At 33.4% G+C, this 24,602-nt stretch overlaps 1 protein-coding gene across 1 annotated transcript in view; it reads left to right on the top strand.

Annotated features, from left to right (window-relative positions):
- The window catches only part of heph (polypyrimidine tract-binding protein 1 heph), a 209,848-nt gene that overhangs the window by 95,649 nt on the left and 89,597 nt on the right, over positions 1-24,602 (top strand). The window contains exons 4-5 of the mRNA XM_090407996.1: positions 8,480-8,629; positions 21,906-22,055. Of these exons, the coding sequence (XP_090264122.1) occupies positions 8,480-8,629; positions 21,906-22,055 (300 nt within the window). The remainder of the gene's footprint in view (positions 1-8,479; positions 8,630-21,905; positions 22,056-24,602) is intronic.

Genomic DNA, 24,602 nt, shown 5'->3' with positions numbered 1-24,602 from the left:
CCCCTGGTATATATTACCAGGTTGCCAGTCATGTGAGGACTTCTGTCAGAAAATGGTATATGTGGAACTGCTCCAGAGATAACTTGCAGCTATAGCATGGAATGAGGAGTTGGGTGCAAATCAAGAACTATTTAGTAGAAGCAATGTCTAAATGTATTCCAAAGGTCAGAAGGTTAAATATGGTAGGTGTGAAATGGATGAATGGGGAGATTAATGAAGCAACATAAGAGGAGTGGTTTAGTATAATTTTTACTACCCTTACCAGGGTAGTAAAAATTCAGTATGAGTAGCAGTAAGCTAATGGGGCGGAATACGATTATGGTAGGATGGCATTGATTGGAGAAAATGGTATAAAGACAGCTGCTGCAGAAAAGGTAGCTACGGTATTTACTGAACAGTTAATAAAGGTCTCTCATCCTTATGAATCTGACATTATGGAGAGTTTGAGAGCAGTGGATGAGAGAGACTGACTGTGATTGAGCAAGCAGTATATGGAAATTGTTAACAAAGCTGTGGGACATGATAAATTGCAACTTATTTTGAACGGATGTGGCCTTGGCATATTTAATATGAATCTTACATTGGGTCAAGTTCCAAAGGAGTGTAAGGAAGGCAAGAGTGTACTGCTTCATAAAGGTGTGACAGAACTCAAGCATCAAATTATAGGCCAATCTGTGTCAGCTGTTGTAGTTAGTGTTGGTAATCTGATGAGAACCAGGATCCAGAATTTGTTGAGTTGACAACAGTGGTATTATGTTAGATGGACAGCAGTGATTTGCTCAAGGGAGGTCATGTTTTAGTAATCTACTTATTACAATAAGATGACAGCAGCATTAAATGTGGGAGATGGATATAGAGTAGTATACTTATACATTGCAAAGGCTTTTGATAGATTACTGCATGATAAGTTGTCAGTCAAACTAGAGCTGATGGATTTGGATATTAGACTACTGCATTGGATTTGAGATTATCTGATAAGTATCAACAAGTTGTGTATGGAGGAGCAGTATTCCATTAGTGACTTTCCTCTTCTGTGCCTCATGGGTCTGTTATAGCCTTACAAGAAGACTGTGTGAATCGGCATGGGAGTGGGAATGCCAGTTCAGTTTATAAAATATAAGATTTTAAAATTGGAAAACAGAGATGGAATGTAGAATTTACATTCCATCTATATGACATACTCTTGGTGGGGATATATTGTTGGAGGAAATGAGAGATCTTAGGCTAATGGTGGGTAAGGATCTAAACATTTAGAGGTCGCATTGACAGTTGTTGAGGGCAACACAAATTCTGACTTGTAAGGATATTCTGATTCCATTGTATAAGGCTTTGATTAGACCACATGGACTGTGCACAGATTTGGTCACATACTTTTCAGAAGGGTTGAAGAGATGGAGAAAGAGTCTAGTGGCAATTGACAGTTTCTGATCTCTGGAATGTTGAATATGAAGAAAGGTTGAGACAATGCAGTTTGTGTCTAGTGAATAGAAGGAAGGGTAAGGGATTGTTACAAGATTAACGTTGAGGTTTTTATAAAATGGTGGGAGATTGGGGTAGAACAAGAGGTCATCCCTGGAAACTATAAGGAGGTTTTGAGCAAGGAAGTTAGAAGCATGTGTTTTGCATGGAAAGTTGTAAATGATTGGAATGCATTGCTTGAGAGCATGATGAGCTGTGTATATGACAAAAGGGACCTCCATGGGATCTTAAGATAATATTGTTAAGAAAGCATTTAATACTTTATAGTTTTTAATACAAATAGTTTAAACTATGTGTTCAAACTGTTTGGTTGGAATGCAATTGTACCACGAGCCAAATGAAAGTCAGCATGATATGCTGATATATGATACATGCCAAAAGACACATTTCGGTTAAAAATTCCTTTAGATTTTTTAGTTATTGAAAATGTATTATAGAACAGACCTAAACTTATGGTAATATAATGACAAAGGTTAAAAAAATAGAATTAAAGTGCCTTGAAGACATTTCATGTATAGCCAGGGATATGCATATCACACTTTGGTAAACAATGGACTAGATTCATAATTGCAATATACAAGATGGAGAAGAACTTATTGATTTAAGAAATGAATGAAGCTTACAAATAAAATACAACTTATTCATTGAATTGTTTTGGTTACAAACACTTGACCATTTATCCAACCTTCAAAATAATGACCCTTAAAATAACTGACTCTTGCATGTCAGCTAATTTCTGTAGAGCATTCATGTGATTATACTTCAGTTATCAGAACTCTTCTTTTTGATAATTGAAGGACTAGATAAAAGTTAGATTACTGTATTGGAAATTGCTTTAATTTTTCACTATTTATCCTTCTTAGTTTGAGGAGTTTCACTAAGAAATATTGAAAGCAAAAGGTGGGAAAGGCTGCTGTCCTTAAATTAAGTATATTTATGTAGACCACTTATTAATAACTTTCATAATGTACAGCAGTGCTTCAAATTATGAAATTCCTGATAAATAAATAGCCTTGATAATACTCTTGTTCCATACTACATGAAAAATTTACATCATCACTATCTTCTATCTACAAATTTGCTCCAAATTAAGCCATTCTGTCAGAACTCCACACTTGAAGTCTTCTATTTCAATCTTTAAAAGCACCTTTTAATGTATCACTCCGTCTAGATCTATCCTCTGGGACTCTTTCTTGCCATTCTGGCAACAAGTATCATTTCACTAACCTTTCTTCACCCATTCCCAATTCTGCTGAGTTGCACTGTATTTTAAAGTATTACAACTGCATGAGTTGAATATTTCCAATTTTTGATAACACCTAATGCCACTTTCCTTCATAATCTGATCTTTATAGATTGATGAATAACAGTGGAGATGCACCCTTCACTCATACTTGTTTTACATTAATCTATATTTCTCCTTCAGTGTACCTCCTTCAGTTTTAACTGCTCATAACTCAAATAATAACTACATATTGCTTGAACTAATGTCCCATTTTACACCATGCTGTTGTAACATTTTGAATAGCTTCTCTCTCTTGGCATTGTCATGCTTCTTCCATATCTACAAAACTTGGATACAGATTCTTGATGTATTTCCATGATTTCTGAATAAGTATCCATAAAAAAGGGAAATAGAACAATGTGAAAATTACAGAAAACTTTCTTCCTGAGTGTTCAGTAAGAAATTTTTCTGTAATTTTCACATTGTACTATTTCCCTTTTATTCTGGATACGTATTATGACATCTCTACCCCAGTCATCTTTAATTTGACCTTCTGAATTATGCAGCATAACCATTGTGTATATCTATATTTTAGCATTTCTGGTCAGATATCCCAGCTGCTTTTCAACAGTTCAGAGTTTTTTTGGTTTTTCTAGTAATGTTTTATCACTTGTTACATTTAGCAGTTTTTCAAAGGAATTATTCTAGATTTTTAGAAAATCTTTATCTTCAGTTTTCATGTAACTTATCATGTGATTCCTTTTACAGTGCTCTTTCTCTTTATTTCTAAGCTTCTTAAATAGCCTCCAGAATGTTTTGATGCCTTCCTGATATTCATCACTTATTTTTTTAGTTTTCCCATGACACTATTACATTTTTTTTTGTATTTTCTCTCGCTTATCGCTAGTAAGTTTCAGTATGCTTTGTCTTGTTTAGGACCGCTTTCACTTGAGGTTTGAATTTTTCAGTTATTGCACAAAACTTAATCACATGCCTTCTCAGATGAACCAGTTGACGTATTCTAGTGTTTGCCACTGCAAATCATGTTTGGTTATTGTTTTCATACTCTGATTTCACCTCTAATATTTCATATAGTTTACTGTTAATTCTTTTAGAACTTACTGGCATGTTTTTCCTTTGAATATGTTCAGTTTTACCAGCTCAATTAATGATCGGTTTTGTGTCTCCTGCCCACTCTTGTATCCTGAGCAAGTATGAAAATATCACTACCGATAATAACTTAGTCAAGTCTATTCACATTCTCTCTATTTATGCACATCTAAATCTTGGAAATTCTGTTTAGTAATTAGTAGTCAGCATCCTCAATAGCAATCTAGGAGGTAATTACTATTTATCATTAGCTTTGGTCTTTCTAAATTTTCCTAAAATATTTCCTACTCTGCTGTTTAGATCTCCAACAGTTTAGTTGATATCAACTGCTTTTTCTAATGACTGGAAAAATTCATTCACTTATTCCTTAGGAGAGAACCTTTTGTGTGGAAAATAGCCACAAGTAAGTTTTGTTATCCAATTCCTCATTCTGAATTGTTGAGGACTCAATTTGAATTGTCTATTTGAAATTTCTTGCCAATTTCAAGTTTTTTTTTTGTTGATCACTTGTCTAAATGATTATTTAGTGCAATCTTGCCTATTGTAGTCTGTCTTGGTCACAGTACCTGACTTTATACTTTGATGTCAGTTCGATGTATTTTTTATTCTTATCTTGGTGTACATATCTTCATTTCTGCTGATGCTGAATTTAATAAGCCTTCGTATATTTTTCTGAAGACCCTCTCCCAGTCCATCTTCAACATGTATGTTATCAGTATATTCAGTCCTTGATTTACAATGGAGGTCAGTTCCAACAATCCCACTATAAGTCAAAAATCAGTATGACTGAATCATGAAATGTGTAGGTTTGGTTTGTTATATTTTAATCTACTTTTACTCTTTGTTTAGTTTAAAAAAAAAAAAACAGTGTACATATTATAACATTACTCTATACAGCATTGTAATGTAATAAGTTCACACTGCTGGACTTACTAATAAAATAATCAATTAGAAATATGGATCAAGAGTAATTCTTCAAAGCTGCCGTTTTATTAATTGGACGAGTTATCGAAGGAGGGAGAAACTATGTAATGAACAGTAGTCTTCAAATTTGGGAATTGTAACAAAGCATTCTAAGGATAACTTTCCAGACATAGCTTGTGGGAGCTCTTCATCTGGTGAGGTGAGAATTTCTTTCAACTATTACATTCTCTGTACAATACATGATTTTTTCAAAAGATAAAAAAAAAAGCCCAAGGTTTTCTTACCCTCAGCAGCAATAACACCCCGATTCATGGCTTTCAGGAGTGAGGTTGTATTCAGTGACTGTTAATAAAATCAGTATCACAAGTATGAGTCGACACAAGTCTCATCAGTTGAATATACTTTCATAAGCATCAGCTACTTCACTTACATGCACAGTGTAACTTCCTTTTCATGAAATGATTTAAAGGTACCTATATAATTAGTATTCTTTGACTACTATCATGGGCTAAGGATTTCATAATTATTTATCTTTTTACCCCACTCAGAACCCTGCTCTATCGACACACTCCAGTAAGTGGAGTGTTGGTCTCAAACCAGGCTCCCAATAACATGCACTTGACAAGATTTAAACTGCATTAGTGAACATATATTTACCACTTAACAAACGAGTAAATTTAGGGGGAGAATGGTGTAATGAATGTGTAAAAGAAGCGTCAGATAGCTTTGATATAAATTGTGTAAATCCACGTATTAAGATAAAATTAGTATGAAAGCCAGTACCAAACTCTAGCAAATATTTCAGAAAATAGGATGAAATAGGAATTGACTTTAGTCAAGCAGCTTTGACAGGCTCACCATACATCAAAATATACAAATATTAGTAAAAAAAAATGAAGGCATTGAAAACATTTCAAAGACTGTTTTTCTTGAAGAAAAGCATTGGTTGATTGAGCCAGACAGGCAAGTAGTGAAGTTGTCTGCAAGGATAGAAAAATCAGAACCCCAAAGTTTGAGAGTTCTGGAAAAGAAGAAAACATATTGAAAGCAAGTGAGTTAGTGTGTGCTCTGGCAGAATATAGAGAAAAATATGTGAAAGCAAAGCAGTATGTAAAATTACCTAAACAAAAGTCATGGAAAATAAACAATAAGAAATGTAGGAAAATGTTGTGGAAGATATTGAATAATGCTTAGAAATGGGAGAAAAATGTAATATTAAAGGAATCAAAGAGTATAAAGATGATATGGCAACTGAAGACATTCTAATTTAAAGGTTATTAAATGAAACCAGCAGTGGCAGAACAATCATAGAAATATTCAAGAGGAATGCAGTCGGGGATACATATCAGTATATAAGGTAGAAGAGTGGAATGATATTTGACCAGAACACTGCTGAAATGTATAGACAGAAGTTTGTTTTGCAGTGACTGTCTGCTATATAATACAGAAGTCCAGATAGCAGTACATCTCTTATAGTGTCATCTATTCTTTAGGAAGAGTTCCTCAAGAATGCCTTCAAGGTATATATGCAATCATACTTGTTAAGAGGCTTAAAAAAACTAAGAGGGGAAACTTAGATAAGAACAAGCTGGGTTCAGGCAAATAGCAGTTGTCAGTATCAGATTTTTGCTTTTAATGATAATATATACTAAGAATATATCTGTGTTTTCTGGATCTGGAAAAAGGAATATGACAAGGTGGCATGAGAAATAGTGTTAGGCATTCTGTTGTGTAAATGTAACATTATATTGAACAATAAATAATCTATATTTGAGTTGTAAGTCAGCAGGTAGAATTTTAAAAGGTTTGGTGTTAAATCAAGTATGAGAAGACAAAGACGTGTGCTTGCATGCACGTGCACACACAATCTTTTGTTCTTCATTCAGGGTCACATATAAAGGAAAGAACATTTTCTACCCACAGTACAAAATGTACTATTGGTTTGCAAGTAACATTTAATACACACACACACACACACACAGGTAACCCTCCTGTAATGCAGATGTTAGGTTCCATGGAAATGCCACGTTATATAAATCGCACACACAATCTTTTATTCTTCATTCAGGGTTACATATAAAGGAAAGAACATTTTCTGCCCACAGTACAAAATGTACTATTGGTTTACAAGTAACATTGTGTGTGTATGTGTGTATATGTGTGTGTGTGTGTGTACACACACACACACACACATATTCAGGTAACCCTCCTATAACGCAGATGTTAGGTTCCATAGAAATGGCGCGTTATATAAATCGCGTTATGCGAGACTCAGATCACATGGAAAAAGTAGGGTTAGGTTCTGAAATACTTCCTTTTTTTTTTTTTTTTATCCATGTAATTCATGTAAGTTAAGAAAACAAACTATGAAACAAATACATAGTATAAAATTATGAATTGTACATAAACTTCTTTGCACATAATTCATAAATGTTTTAGGCAAAATAAAATAAAGCGTATATTTTAATCGTCATCACTCTCTTCAAAACTAACATTTCGTAGATGTTCTTTATTTACGAGTGGCCGGACATCGTCCTCATTGAAATCTCTTGGACATCATCAGTATAATTCTCATTGCATACTTCGGCTGGTTTAGTTATCAACAAGTCAGTAATAAGACCTTGCTTACCACTATGCTGCAATTTTTTTATTAAGTTCATAATACGGAGCTAAACCAATATCCATTTGTCTCATGAATTTTCCGGAGCGCTCCATTGAGAGATCATTATCCATAAAATAACTTTCTTGCCAAGTTCAATCCTGCTAATTTCTTTAAACTGAATTCTTTAACAGATTCATCGCAATCAGAATCTTCAGCAGACTTTCCCCTCCATTTGGTTCGACGTCATCTATCAATTGTACCAGTTCCTCTTCATTTAAATCTATTTCCCCATCAGTTAATTCACTCATTTCATTTTCAACCATATCGCAAAAACGTTCTAAGTGGCCATTACTAAAAAATAATTTTTTACACAAAAAACCAAGCATTAGATATTGTATGTAACTCACCAAAAAATAAAGTGCTCAGATTGAGATTATCACACTTATGATTTTTAATGCGCTTTCCTGGCAGAAAACGAAGATGATTTTCAAAAAAAAATGGCATGCACGATACGGGCAGATGAAAATTTAACGAAGATTAAAATTAGATTTTTTTAAGTCGCGTGGTGAAAATTATATGAAAAGATATATTTAGCTTATATATATATATATATATATATATATATATATATATATATATATATATATATATATATATATATATAAGCTAAATTTTACTTTCGTTATTGGATGGCAAGTCTCATTATTTTCATTTGAAGACATGCTTGCTCAGACACTTACTGGTGTCTGAGCAAGCTATCTTACTGGACACGACATTGCCCCCATCCTTTACGATTGTTAATTACTTAATTTGCTATTATTATTGTTTAACCATAAGGATCTGAATCTTAATAGATTCTGATAATGCATTGTGGCAGAAGAATATAAAAACATCAGCGTTTATGAATAATGTATCACTTCCATTCTAAGGCAGAGATTGATATTTATAAACTTTGAAATTTGCATATTCCCCTTAATGCATTTTTGGAATCTTCCAAAAATGGAAGAGGATTTCTTAGTTTCTTTATTATGTTATTTTGTATGTAACGTAGATAGATACAATATAGCATTATATTTCACTGCAGTAAGATGTTCAAACTTGGAAAGCTGCATTGTTAACAGTACTTTTTCTTCAAATAGGTAAAGCTTGAAAAATCTCCAAATGGAAAACCTTCCCGTGTAGTGCATATTCGTAACATTCCGAACGATGCCTCAGAAACCGATATCATACATTTGGGTATACCATTTGGTAGAGTTACAAATGTTCTTGTTCTTAAAGGAAAGAATCAGGTAAATCTGTGTAAAAAATAAATTTTCAGATAGTAGTTGTATGTTGTTTTTTGACTTTATTATTAATCAGGTTAGACATAATTATTTTCTATATGATTGCATTAAGAGTTATGCTGCCCAAGAATGACGAAGTGGGTACTAACAGACTTTTTTTTAATGATCTTTAATATTACTGTCTTACCATCATCAGATTCCTGCCATGTACCCTGAAGGGGTTATGATAGTACTACATGAAAAATTTACACCATGAGTAACTTCCTATCTATAATTTTCCTCCAAATCAATCTATTACCTGTCAAGGCTCCAACATTGTCAGATCTTATATTTCTATCTTTTAAGGAACTTTTTACTGTATTAATCCAGCTATATCCATGACTTCCTCTGAGTCTTTTTCCTGCCAATCTGCCAAAGAACAGTTATTTTGCAAATCTTTCCTCTCCCTTTCTGTTTAAGTGACCATATCACCTGAGATTAGCTCTGCTAACACATTCCTGGATGCTAACAATATTAAGTTCTTTTCTAATATCCTTGTTTTTAATCTCTAGTCTCTGGTCAAGTGTTTTACTTCTAACCCAGCACTCATATCCATAAGTTAAAACTGGTTTGAACACTGTCTTGCATACAGCTAATTTAGTGTTTTGACTAATTTCTCTCTTATTCCATATAAATTTATTCAAGTTGACTCCTACCATACCAGCTTTGTTGATTCTGTTGTCTATTTCCATATTTAATTTACCATCTTCACTAAAAATCATAGCTAAGTAGCTGAAATGTTTTACTTGTTCTCCATTCACAATGCAGTTGATATTTTCAGTGCTTCTGCCTATTTTCATTGTCCTCTTATTGCTGACCTTCATACCATATCTATTACAACAGTTATTCAATTTATTCTGGGAATCTTGCCAGAGTTAAAGATCGGTACTATCAACGTAAGAAGCCTGAATGGCAAAGAAATGCAGCTAGCTGAGGAATTAGATAAGTACCAGATCGACATAATAGGGGTGACTGAAACAAAAAAGACCAAAACTGGTGAGATCTTTCTGAGCAATAAATACAAAATGTTATATTCAGGCAATGACAATCAAGGAAAAGAAGGAGTAGCCATAGTATTCAACACAAAATACGAGGCTAATCTTCTTGAATGGCAGTCAGTCTCAAGTAGAGTAATGTGGGCAAATATGAGAATGGGGAACTGGACAATGAGACATATTTGTGCCTATGGTCCCACAGAAGGTTCTACTAAGGTAGAAGTGGAGGAATTTTTTGAGGCTTTAGAAAAAGCAACTTACACAATGAAAAATGAAAAGTTGGTCCTTGTTGGGGATCTAAATAGCAGAGTAGGAAATGATTGTGAGACATGCAAAAATATTTTGGGAAAATTTGGAGAAAAGAGTAAAGCTAATAATAATGGCAAATATCTGTTGGATTTCTGCTCAGGACATGGACTGGTTATTGCTAACACCATGTTCAAACATAAAAATGTGCACAAATTCACATGGAGAGCAGAGGCTAGGAATAAGAAAAGTCTCATTGACTATGTTATTGTTGATAGTGATGTTTTCTCCCTGGTGCAGGACACCAGAGTGTACAGAGGATTTGAAATTGGAAGTGATCACTATTTAGTCTTGAGCAGGATAAAATAAAAATTGAATTTCATATCGAAAAGAATAACATATAAGAAAGTTTTAAAGCGAATAAAAGTTGAGCAGTTCTCAGATGTGAGCTGTAGACTAAAATACACAAAGATTATTGAAGGAAAAATGAAAGAGTTTGAGAACAGGAATCAAACCTTGGAGATTCAGTGGCAAACTCTGAAGAAAACATTGATTGATTCTGCCAGAGAGGCGTGTGGTGAGGTTGTTAGTAAGGATAAAAAAATCAGAACTCCCTGGTGGACACAGGAGGTTAAAGAGGCAGTGAAGGAAAAGAAGAAAGCATACCAAAAGTTCCTGTCAAATAAGTCAGCTTGTGCTCTTAGAGAATATAGAGACAAATGCAAGAATGCTAAACACTGTGTAAAACTAGTTAAACAAAAGTCATGGGAGGACTTTGGCAAGAATATAGAAAATAAATATCAAGAAGGTGGCAAAATATTCTGGAGGTTGTTGAAGAAGCTTAAGAATGGAGGAAAGAGTGCTATAAAAGGAATTAGAGATGATAAAGGTGACATGAAAATGGGAGAAAAAGATATCCTTGAAGTATGGAGTAATTACTTTGAAAAACTGCTAAATGAAACAAGCAGTGATGACAGCACAGTGGTAAAAAACACTGACCTGGCATGCAGTCAGGAATACATATCAATACTTGAAGTAGAAAAAGCAATCAAAGGCTTGAAATGTGGAAAGGCAGCAGGAGTAGATGATATTCGACCAGAAATGCTGAAGTATGGTGGTATAAGAGTCTTACAGTGGCTGCACTGCATAGTTCAGAAAGCCTGGACAGAGGGACGAATTCCCGATGATTGGAGTAGAGCTCTGATAGTACCCATATATAAAAAGGGAAATAAAACTGCATGTGAGAATTACAGAGGTATTTCCCTACTGAGTGTTCCTGGCAAAATCTATGCAAGTATACTTGAGAAATGGTTGAGAAAAATTGTGGAAGAAAAGCTTGGTGAAGAACAAGCTAGATTCAGGCCAAATAGAGGCTGTCAGGATCAGATCTTCACTTTACGACAAATAGTCGAGAAAGCATGGGAATATAACAAAGATCTGTATTTAAGTTTTGTCGATCTGGAAAAGGCATATGACAAGGTCCCAAGAGAGAAGCTATTCAATACGCTGCAGTTATATGGTGTCAATGGGACATTATATCAAGCAATACTTAGTCTTTATTTGAGTTGTAAGTCAGCAGTTAGAATTGAAGGAAGTACAGGAAGATGGTTTAATGTTAAATCTGGTGTGAGACAAGGATGTACATTATCCCCTCTGTTATTCATTATCTATATGGATCACATTATGAAGAAAAGTGGTATTAAACATGATATCAGAATTGGAGATGTTAATGTCAGCTCTTTGCTTTATGCAGATGAATGATGTTATACTTCTAAATAAATCTGCTACAAGTCTGCAAGATTCTCTGACTAAATTGAATAACTGTCGTAATAGATATGGTATGAAGGTCAGCAATAAAAAGACAAAGACAATAGGCAGAATCATTGAAAATGTCAACTGTGTTATGAATGAAGAACCTGTGCAACAAGTAAAACATTTCAGCTACTTAGGCATGATTTTTAGTCAAGATGGTAGTTTAAATATTTAAAATAGACAACAGAATCAGCAAAGCTGGTATGATAGGAAGTCAATTGAATAAATTCATATGGAATAAGAGAGAAATTAGTCAGAACACTAAATTAGCTGTATACAAGACAGTGTTCAAACCAGTTTTAACTTATGGATCTGAGAGCTGGGTCAGAAGTAAAACACTTGACCAAAGACTAGAGACTTCAGATATGAGAGTCCTGAGAAAGATTAGAGGCGTGAACATATGGCATCAATGGCAGTATCATATTAAAAACGAGGATATTAGGAAAGAACTTGACATTGTCAGCATCGAGGAATGCATTAGCAGAGCTAATCTCAGGTGGTATGGTCACTTAAACAGAATGGGCGAGGAAAGATTAGCAAAACAAGTGTTCTCTGCCAGGTTGGCAGGAAAACGACCGAGAGGAAGACCAAGATATAGATGGATTGATACGGTACAAAGTGCTTTAGACGATAGAAATATAAGATCTGATAATATTGGAGTGTTGACAAGTAACAGACTGATTTTGAGGAAAATTGTAGATAGGAAATTAATAATGATGTAATTTTTTTCATGTAGTACTATCATATCCTGTACACCCCTTGAGGGTACATGCAGGAATTTGATGATGATGATGACATCTGGCTTGGCCAAGAATAAAAGTGCCAGATCTCCTGGACCTTGACCATCCTAGAAATGCATTCTAGAAATCTTCCACAGTGGTGGCAGTTTTTGTGGATCATGGATTGATTCAATCAGGCATCTCTGGATTCACCAGTAGATCAGCTTTTTTGAAAGATGTTCTTACTCAGTCATACTTATTCACTATTTTCAAATTACATCATTTTGCAGTATCAGATGTGTGATATTGAATGTCTGAAAATTTAAGCTCTTACTTACTTTAATTTAGCCTGTCCTTGCAGTATTTTCAAAAGGCTTCCTAATGCAAACTTTAAATTTTTAGGGATATAATCAAAGTTTATTGTGAATGGGTGACAATGAATTTTTTTATATCTTATTAAATTAATTATATAAGAAATTAGAGGTGAATTTTATCAACACTTTATCAACATATGTAAGTGAACTGATTTTGGAATACCAGTAAGTATAATCCTGACCAAGCTAAAAATTTTTTTTGCGTGTATTGAGGAAAATCTAAACTGACCAGACTGACCAAGTGGATAGTTTTTTTTGTTAGTTCAGTTGTTGTGAGTGGTAATACTTTACAGAATAATGAGGTCTATAATTGCAACTAATCTTGCATCTTACATTGACTGAACTAATCTAATGTGCATGATACTTCTTTACACTCTCGTGCTGATTTGTGTTCTAGGCCAGTGCTTCTCAAACCGCCCCCCCCCAGCCATAGGTTTTGTTGAGGGGGGGGTCGTGAAATAATGAAAACAAATTTAAAATCTTTTAAGACTAAGTAGAGTTTTTTATCTTAAAAGAAACTTATTTAATTTTTATTATTTATTATTTCTTTTTTGTTATTTTATATATTTTAATGGAAAAAAATCACACATTGGTCCAGGTTCACAAATTTTGCTTCCTGCGTATTTCAGTGCTTAATGAATATTAGTAAATATATTCTTATTCATATAAGTTTCATTTCAAAGCAGAAATCTAAGAATTGCAGTTACAAATATTTCATCTGATATTGGTGTAGCAGTATTGAAACACATCCATCACATTAAATTGTTATTAAACTTCTTTTGTTTGTAATTCTTTTTTTTATTGCTAATCATTTTAAGTTTCATGTGCTTGTACTGTGTAAATGTACAATAACAATATCTATCTATATAAAAATATAAGATAATGTGCCATGTCAAATGTGTATGTAAGATGCTAAAAATGTAATATTTGCATTTGATTTTTGAAATATTTGCTGTGTATGTTTTGTATTGGATATAAATACAGTAAATATTATAATAATATATGTCTATATTACGATTTTTTTCGAGGGGGGGCGTGAAATATTTAAATTTTTCCAAAGGGGGCCCTGACATCCATAAGTTTGGGAAGCACTATTCTAGGCTATTCACAAGTTCAGTACAGTGAACACATCTTATATAGCAATTTATGCTGATCAGTTATTTTGGTGTTTTCTTATGAACTTAGGAATAGTCTAATTTTTCTGTGCATTTTATTTTAGAATGATAGACCTTTTGCAATAAAGGACTACAGCAGGGGATATTATCCACTTTTTCAAACTTTTAGTTTGTTAGATATGTGTCTCATGTGTACATCATAGTTTATTGTACTGCCTTCCCGTGGAAGTACTCTAAATTATGGATATTTATTTTCCTTTACTGAATCTCCTTTTCTCTAAAATTTCTACACCTTAAATGCTTGACTTGTGCATTTGATTCTCGTCTTAAAATCAAGAAAATCTCTGTTTCGTGTAATTCTTTCCAAACCCTTAATAACCTAACATGAAAATACCTAAATGTGGAAATTGTTTTAAGCCTGAGTTAATTATCATGAAACCAGTATCGTTTTCCCTCCTGCAGTAGGCTCATCCTGTTCATTGAGTAGTTTGTTTTTTCCATGCATGGATGTTTTATGAACAGAAGCTGAAAACTTCAGTTTCACTTAACTTTTTATTCAAATTTTATTCACAGTTTTCCTTGTTTTAATTCATTTCTGAATTCAAAATCAGTAATTTATAATTATATGTAGGCAATCTTCAAAAATCCTTTTGAATTAAAAGTAACAAGTATCAGTTGTAAATGTATCATGTAGAATAAGTTTGAGTGAGATGGCCGGATGAGTTTACTGGAGTGCAATGGACAAGAAAAGCTGAAATGAGAACAAAACAGAGAAAATGGAGAAAATCTTAGTCTATCAGTGGACTGATTAAAATCAGGAGTTATCTATCCCACCCCAGTAGATTCTTTCATTGTATTTCTATTTCATGTTTTTCAGAATTTTGGTGTGAAACGAGAATTATAAATCATTAAGAATACTACTTTAGTATGTTCAGAAAGTGCGTGGAAGTGAGAGTGAGGAAAAGAGTGATTGATGATAAAGCATCAACGTCAAACTTTTATGACTGACAATAATATAGCAAGAATGAACGAAAGTGAAAAATATGCAAGATTTGAAAGCTGAGTTAGTGAAGATGAGGAAAGAGATGAAGCAGATGCTGAATGAAATGAAGAGAATTGTAGATATGTATAGATGAGTGAAGAAGATGGGAATGGAAGATGGAAGAAAGAAGCATTGTATGGGGATTCGATTATTTGTTAAGTGCGGTGACTAGGAAAAGGAGAATGTGAGACTGGGTATCAGGAGGTTGAGAAGAATAAAAGATGATAGTGTGATAGGAAAGGTAGTCGGTGTATTGCCCAGGTACGATAGTGATGATATTAGGCAGAGAGCAAGGATTATGAATGATATGTTCATGGAAATGTGTGAAGAGAATGGAGTGCAGTTTGTAAATGTGGAGAATGAGTTGGAAGGATGGATTAAACTGTAAGAGTGAAATGCATTTGAATGGTTTTAGTGTCAGTCATTTGGAGAGACTGCTCCTAAAATCGAGGGTAATGAAACTGAGCAAGTAAGAATTAAGAGATTGAAGTGGTGCTTATGAATAGAGAAATGGGTAGCATAGAGAATCATATGTGGATGTGCTGAAAAGTTGTAATAATCACAATGAAGGAATTGAGGTAGAACCATGTCACTGACAACACTGCTGCATCATTTGCAGTCCTCTGAGAAAAAAAAAGTATTTTCCTTGTTGCACAAGCCAGTCCTCAGCTGCAGATATGACTTCATCTGTGTTAAATTTTCTTCGTTTCAAGTTTCTTTAAATTTTGAAATAGGAAATAGTAATATGGGGCCAAGTCTTGCAAATAGGATGGTTGAGGCAGACATTGAAAGCCCAAGTTGTATTGTCTTGTTGGGTTTCATGAACAGATGTCATCCTGCAAAAGCTCATCTGTGGTAAATTTTGTTTTTCCTTGAGTACTTTCTTCAGAGCTGTTGAATAAACTGTTGTTGTAACAGTCACCTTTTTTGCCATGGAGAACCTTTGTGTCCACTCCATTGTCTGTTGTTTGGTCTCTGAGTCATAGTGATGAAGGCATGTTTCATCAACAGTCGCAATAAAAGCCAAAAATTCTGCACCTGATTTTTCAAAATGACCCAAAATGCCTCGATATGACAGCACATGTTCTTTCTTGGTGGGCATTCAAACAATTGTGGGACCCACTTTGTTGAGAGCTTCTGCATGTCCAGATGCTGGTGAATAATCCAACTCGTTCTCTGGATATTCCCAGAGTCTGCAATGTTTTTGGCTGGTATTCATCTATCATCAAGGATTATGGCATGCGCTGCACCGATGCTTTCAGTTGTGATCATCGTGGAAGGTCTCCCTGACCCTGGGACATCTGTTGTTTCAGGATGCCCAGTTTTAAACTTGGCCACCCATCTGGCATGCTGAGGCACAGTTCTGTAAAGTCTCACACAACGTTTGGTGCATCTCAGTTGCAGGCTTTTCTTTTAGCATGAAAAACTTGATGGCTCGCACCTCTGTGTCTTCAAATCTCTGACATGTCTTCTTATATCCTAAAATAAAAGAACAAATTATTATAATTTGAAACATTGGAGGTTAAAGGGTTTTAAGATGTTCTTTTTTGTGGTTATATCAGTTGCTTTAATATTTTTTTCTAGGTGTTTATCAGAATTTTTCAGACCCTCGGGTATATAGTGTCTGAGAAATGTTGATCAGAGAATGTGTGTGGACGAGAAGTAAATGGGATATCTTGGGATCCATGGAGAGCAGCTGGATTTAAAGAAGGTTCTGGGATGGGTAATGAGAAAAAGAATAGAGATGGAAGGGTATAATGCTTTTCATGAAGATAAAGAATCGGTAAAATTGATAATAGAAAGACTTATGTCCATATAAGTGATGTAAATGGGAATATTGGCAGTGGTTTTGAGGTAGTATGTGCGAGATACATGTGAATAGAATGAAATAGATGTTGTTATAGGTGTGGTAATGGAGGATAGTGAAATGCATAAGCAAATAGGAAAAGGCCGATCATTATGGGTTATTTTAATTATGGCAATATAATTAGGTTGAGATAGCAACTGGAAGTAGAGAAAATTAATTTCTTGATGTTTTGAGAGATAATTACCTCACTATGTGACATGAGATGCAAGGGTTGATGGTCTTCGATTTGATCATTTCATCACATGATGTCTTATAAACGAGGTGTCAAATTTCTTTCATTTGGTGAGAATGACCAAAAAGTGATTATGTGGGTGGTTGCCAGCCATGTGAGGAAAGGTTATATGTGGAACTACAAGGCTAGTGATAATGAGCTTAGGACATAGTTTGCAGATATAGCATGCAATGAGGAGATTAGGTGGAAAGGAGATCAATGCTGCTTGGGTGCTAGTAGAAGCAATGTGTGAATAATGTAGTCCAAGTGTCATAAATTAAATAAGGTAGACATGAAATGGATGAATGAAGAGACTAAGCATATAATACATAGAAAAAAGGCATTGAGGCAACATGAGATGAGATCAGTTTCATGAAGAGTGCAAAGAACAGGCAAGGAGGGCAACTTTGTAATGCTAGCAGAAGTGCAGTATGAGTAGCCGTTAACTAATGAGGGGGAGAAAAACAGGGAGTTCTTTTGATATGTAGCCAGCAAAAGAAAAAAAGTGGAATGACCGATTGAAGAAAATGGTATAAGGTCGTGGAGGATATAGTTGAGGACCTTCCACGATTAGATTTTTTTCAGGATTTTGGGATAATGATGATAATACTTATTGCGAAGAATAAAAGATAATTGTGTGATAATAATTAACTGTCCTTTTTTATCTTCACAAATTTTGCATATTTGTAATTAAGAGTAATATTTGAAAACTAAAAATGGTGTCACATAATGAGTAATGTCTTAAGTTTTGTATTCTTTGTTTTCTACTCATTCATTTATAAGAGGATACATAAGTATTGTTTTTCTGATGAAATTTCAAACTTTATTTGAATGTCTAATTAAGCTTATACTGGTGAAATTACACTTTTCTCTCTGAAATAATCTGAGTTCTTATAAACTTTGTGTACATAAAATTTGATTTAAGTGCGATTTATAATTTTCATAAATTAAATATGAAGTGAGCATAATTTTATATAATATAATAATCAACTTACTAGTCCAGACTTCTCACCCAAGCCTTAAGTATATTTAAACTTTGATTTAGCCATTATTTTAGAAATTTTTATTGTAATTGTAATGGTATATATATATATATATATATATATATATATATATATATATATATATATATATATATATATATATATATCAAGTGGGAGCTTGTAAATCAACTGTAACTATCAGATGATAAACTACCATTGTGGAAATCTTTTGTATTGCTTGATTACTTATAGTTGTCATGCACATATGCGATAGGCTTTGTGAGCTTCTGCTTATGCTTTGATAGCAGCAGTCATAGACCTGCAGGATCCTGTAAGTTAAGGTCTTTGTCTAAATGTCCTAGTGACCTTGGAAGGTCAGTCAGGCTTGTCTGACCTCCTTTCACAGTGTGTGTTTTTGGGGGGGGGGGTAGATTTAAACATGGATACTGTTTTCATGACATGTTTTCAGTTTAATATAATTTTTTAAACAAATTGTCATAAATCTGACCTCAGCATTTTTTCTCTCTCTTTTTTTTGCAATTAGCATTTTTGATCTCTTTTGTCATAATTTTTATGTAATTTTATTATTGAAATAGTCACAACTGTTATCCAGGAGATTTACATATAAAAATAACATATTTTCTTAATTTAGTCATGCTATAAAGAAGCATGACATGTTTTATGAAACACCTGTTATTTCTTTAAAACTGTTTTCATTTATGTGACTGTAAAAAGTTAATTCTAGTTGCAATCATTAAAAAAATTTTACTGCTGAGTCTTGATTTGAGTATGTAATAAGATGTTTTGATCTTTTTTACTGATTGCATGTATTTAAGAAAAAGTATATAAGAGTACTGACAAGTTAGTTGGAACTTTGAAAGTGAATTGATATTCAAATCCCTTATTTTTTAATTCTTTTTAAAATATATTCAGAGAGAAACTGTTAAATGACTAGTTCGTACTTATCACTTGCATGTCAGAATTTAGGAAGTACATTCTTAGGCATAGTTATCTTATCTTGAATTTCAGTACGAAAAGTGCAACTTTTCGTACTTTTCGTACGAAAAGGGAAATGCAAAATACATTGAATAAAGAGCGTATTAGAATGAATATAAACAAATTTAAGATAAACTAGAAAAATAAGATAAGGAAGCAATTTAAAACCAAATGCAGTAGTTGAATCACTGCTGAGGTATGTAATAAGATGTTCTGATCTTTTTTACTGATTACATGTATTTCTGACTGCACATGACTTCCTGAGATCTTCTGTCTTGTGCTAATTGCACAGAGGGCTGTTTGCATGTACATGCTTTTTTTTTCCAATGAACTACTGTTGCTAAAGAAATAGCACCCATCCTGTTTTTATAGATCTTTCATACTTGAATGGCTGCGAACACCACTCGAGTTGCTGTGTGTGTGTATGTTTGGCTGTTTGAAATAAACTATATGAAGTAATTCTGCGATTGTTAACCCCATATATAATTATCATTGAATTTCTGCATTGTCATTGTAGTTAGTATGTTATCAAATTATTTTATCCAGTTTCTCATTTAGCAAAATGAAAAGCAGTTTTATGCACAGCAAGTTTAGCTGCATACCTGTTTTTCAAATTTCTGAAGTGAGCTGTTATCACTTTAAATTAGAAGTATGCTGTTTCAAAATTAGAACAGCAACAAGTCTTGGTTAGTGTAATTAATAGTAAAGTTCAAGATTTGTATAATGACAATTTAATCATCATTCTTCCTTCTTAACATTTATTATGATTGGCATTGTGTTTTTCTATTAGTATTTGTAGGAATGTAGGAGGATCATACATTGTGATATTTTAAGCAGAATGTTAAGGTGAGTTTTGTCATGTGGAAACAGAAGTTTGCAATTTTCTTGGGAGAATGGACTTCTTTCTACTTTTCTATTTTTGACTGCTCTTGTTTAAACAATTCAACACAGGTGCCTAATTATTCGCCAACATTTTACTTCATAATAGCATTATTTAGATATGCTAAGCTAGAACTGCGATCTGTAATGGAAGAAAATAAATATTCTTAACAGTGCATGTTGTTTGTCATTAATCTTGAGAGTAAGGTTCTGCTATTTAAAATAAAGGAGTCATCACTGTTTCTGACTGGATATAAATTGATGCAAGAGGTCCCATTCGGAAACACACCAGAGAAAAAATGTTAATGAGTTTTTCTCGATATGGAGAATAGTTGAGTAAAGTTAGCTTGGAGCAAGAGATAGGTAAACAAAAATTGCCATCTTTTAATTTACTGAATTGTGTTCATGTCCATTAAAGCATCCCATGAAATGCTTCACCCCATGAGCGAAAAAAGGGAAAAAAAAACAACAAAAAACAGAATATTTATTAATGATCAGAGGCAACAGATGTGAATGAACGTCTGTTGTCTAGAAAATTAAAACATTTACTTTTATATATATATATATATATATATATATATCATTCTTCATGATTTTGTTTTTATCGTGTACTTCATTTCTCATTTTTAAAAATACTAATAATGATATTTCCTCCCTTGTCAGCAGTTGATCACTAATTTTATGGTACGATATCTGGTGAGAATAGCCAAGTTACCTGTTCTAGTGAAACACGTTTATGTAGATGAACCACTGTTTCAAATTCTTTTTTGGAGGGAGGTGCATCTAACCATATTTTTTGCTCGTAAAAAGTAGTACAACTACATAAAGTTGAAATTTTTTAGCATTTATGTTAATCCTCATAAAGCTTCACCTCTTTGAACTATCAACATAATCAAATTTCTGATATATACCCACAGAGATGTATGGGGAAAATATGCTAGTACTGTATGAAGTGTTTACATCCTTACTAACTTCTACTGTCAACAGTTTAACTCCAAATTAATAAGACCTAAGTATTGTTAGATGAGACCATAATATGCTAAGACCATAGTATTGTTAGATCCTGTATTTTGGTCTTCTAAGGTACTTCTTATTGTATCTTTCTCAGAACGTTCATATCTCTGATCTCCAGTTTTTGATGAAGCATATATTTCTAACCCAACTCTCAGTTCCATAAATCTGTTTCAACACCACCTTATCAATTCCATATAAATTTATTCACTTGACTTCTCCTACCATCCAGCTTTGCAAATTCTGTTGTCTATTTCCATTTAATTTATACTAAAAACCTTAATTCTCAGACATAGCTTGTACTTTTGAGCATTAACTTTTAATTTCACAAGTTCGATTTTTAATTATTGTGGAACCTGTAACAAGATTGCCAAGTTGGGAATCTTGTTAAAGGTATATGAAGGCACCATAAAATAAGATTTTCACTCTTTTTAACTTCGACAAGTTTACCTTAAAAATGCCAAAATCTATCATATGTAACAGCCAAGTTGCAATTCTTTTTGCATTAAATTTAGCATATTAATACTATTATACAACAAATTTTATATTATACAATATAAATATTATACAGCACTTTATCAAAGTGCAGTATAATATGTAAAAAAAAATATCAAAGGAGAATGAAATTGAAATACAAAATGTTGTTTTGGAAGTGAGAGAAGAGTTTGAACATTGCTGGTCTTTTACTAATTCCAGTGTTGAAATCAGCCATGTTTTAAAGATTGGGCTGTCTGTTCTGTAATGACCATGTTCTGTTGTAAAAAGTTTTCTTTGGCTAAATTAATGTTCTTAGTGACTTATTAATCTTCAGAGCAGTTTATGGCTAGCATGAAAAATTCACGTTCTTAAATGACACGAGTATTCAAATATTCTGGGACTTTCAAGGATGAGGAATTAACAATTTTTATCTGTATAATCTGTATATAAAAAATGTAGATGTATTAAAAGATATTTGAAAAAACAAAAACTAGAAAACTCAAATTATTCTTATAGGCATTTCTGGAGATGTCAGATGAAACAGCTGCTACTACAATGGTAAGTTACTTCAATAATTCTGGTGCTCCGATGGTTCGTGGCCGCACAGTCTACGTCCAGTTTTCCAATCACAAAGAGTTGAAGACTGATAGTTCCCATTCAAATGCAGTAAGTATATGTTGAACTACTTCAAATCCTAATTTATCTGTTGATATAGTTGATTATTCTGTGCATTTTAATTTTAGCTGTAGAGAGAAGGAACCATAACAATTCTTTGCCAAGATAGGTTAGATTTCTTCACAACATGCACACCATGCATTTCAGGCTTATGAATGTTGCAGATCAAGAAGCATGAATTGCATTGAATTATGTTTTGTTTTTTCAATCTAGTAGCCTTCTTTGAGAACTTTCCTATTTGGGGCAAAGATGTAATATGTAAGGGGGATTTCAAATATTTTAAGTAATTTGGTTATATTTCATTTTCAAGTAAAAACAAAAGAAAACAGTTTATGATAATAAAGAGGAAAATTGTTTATTATAAAATTTGCGACCAGGTACAAAGGTCACAACCAGTATAGAATGAACTGGAATAAGCACAAATATACATGCTTTATTTGTAGCGCTCCACACTGCTGACATGCTCTTCATAGAGCAGCATCGGCTTGATTGCTGTAAAATCTGTAAACTTACTGTAAAATGTACTACCAAAAACTTGAATTTTTGTTTAAAAAAATAATTTTGTCAATATAATAAGGAATTTATTTGCTAGGTTTGTGATTTTTATCTACTCTTATTTTTCTATCTTCTAAAGCACTCAACTGCATCTCATCTCCAGATTATGGGGATAAGATGCATTAGATTTCTTTACTTGCTATTTTTGTTTCAATTGCTGTTTTATAAGTATCTCATCCTTTCACAATATTCTCATCACTTTTCTGGAATTCTACATAGTGTAAAGAACTGGACTTGTATTTATTGCCATTTTTCTTTGTAATGTAATCAGGTGATAAATAACATTGACTTGCAACTGATTTCCCTCTTTATCCTGCAGTTCTATTTTCATGCATAAAATGAGTGTTGCAGTTGCATTCCACATTGGTACTCTTTTTGAAGATCATTAAAACTTGAAACATTGAAATGCATGTTTCAACTCTGTCATATTAAAATCTTGGCAACTGCTAATATAGTTTGTCTACGATTTTATTTTCCCCTCAATTTTTTTCTTAGCCATTTCATAACCATGCCTACACAAATTTCTACAATTGCATTTAATAAGAATGACACTGCTACCTGTGGCCTTTGTTTGTAGGTCACATGCACAAATAATTTTTGAGATAAAATGAAGACTTATTAGTTAGAAATTCCTTTTATATATCTTACATTTATTTCTTTTCATATCTGTTATATTATCTGGAATTTGATCTAAGCTTGCAGAGAACTGCCATTTAGCAACTATAAGACTATCTTCATACACAGCTAAAGTTTTACAGTGGTTAAACAAGAATTTCTTAAAACATGTTGAGTTAAGAGTATCATATATTCCAGCTCTCATTCCACATTGCAGTTTTTTTTTTTTTTTTTTTTTTTTTTTCTACCTCCAGTACTGAAATATGTTCAGAATTGCATTCATCCTGGATATTTTGTTACCATATCCTTACTTCAAGTTTTGTTGTGTGTGTGCTTTTGACAAGATAACGTAAAACATTTTCTCACCTTCTCAGTATCTATTCCATATTTTACCAAAATTTTCCCTTAATTTCTGTGTATGTCTGGAATTTATTTCTTAATTTACTATATAGATCTTCAACGACTATAGTTCCTTTTTCTTAATCATCCAGATGCTGAATTTCTAGCGACTTAACCCTTTCTTTCATACTAATACCTTCAGAGAGCCTAATGCTAATAAATCTCCAGATTTTGTTTATAAATTTGCCCACGTTACTCGAATTTGATTACCTTGTCTTCTTGTTAAGTTTTGAACATTACTGCTGTTTGTCTCCTTAATTCTTAGTACCTGAATAAATCTTATTTAAGAATCTTCTATTTTGTTGGCCATGTGTCAGTGTTTCCAGTATGATAATGTTAGACTATCTGAAGAAAGTTAATTATAAGTTCAGTTCTGGTCACATCCTTGAACTTTTCTAGTCTTCAGACTCTGTTTAGGTCATCTCATTATAGATGGATAGATTATGCCACTAGTAGAATGCATTTTGCCTGATTGTATTTGTATTGTTCCACTGATGAAAGAAATATAGAATTGACGTTGTGAGTTTGCTTCTTTTGGCATGAACTAGGCCAGCGTTTCCCAAACTTTTCCTATGACGGAACACTTCACAAATCCTGAAATTTTAACAGAACAACTTGGTTATAGTCGAGTATGATTGGTCTCATATTGAATGTAAAGCTAAGCGCATGCTATTGCTGAAGCAGGCTGTATCGCATTGCAAAAATGCGACAGCACACACTACAGACATGCCAGGCTGCATTGCATTTACCTTGCTTGTGACTGCACGTTTCCTAGAATAGATACCTCCGTACTCACGCTCGGAGGTGTCAACAACTGTGGGCGGCTGAGTCAAGGCCAGCATGCACTCTCCTTAATAGTACAATCCACATGCAGAGTGAGGAGCTCCTGATTTTCAAATATGTTTGAACTTCTCGCAACATTTAAAACCATTCCAGGCTCATATTAATTTTGATAATTTTTCATGGAAC

Source organism: Typopeltis vanoorti, chromosome 18 (genome assembly GCF_054136105.1).
Source record: "Typopeltis vanoorti isolate ZY-2024b chromosome 18, IOZ_Tvanoo_1.0, whole genome shotgun sequence".
Taxonomy (NCBI): domain Eukaryota; kingdom Metazoa; phylum Arthropoda; class Arachnida; order Uropygi; family Thelyphonidae; genus Typopeltis; species Typopeltis vanoorti.
This window is presented reverse-complemented; position numbering and strand designations above follow the sequence as displayed.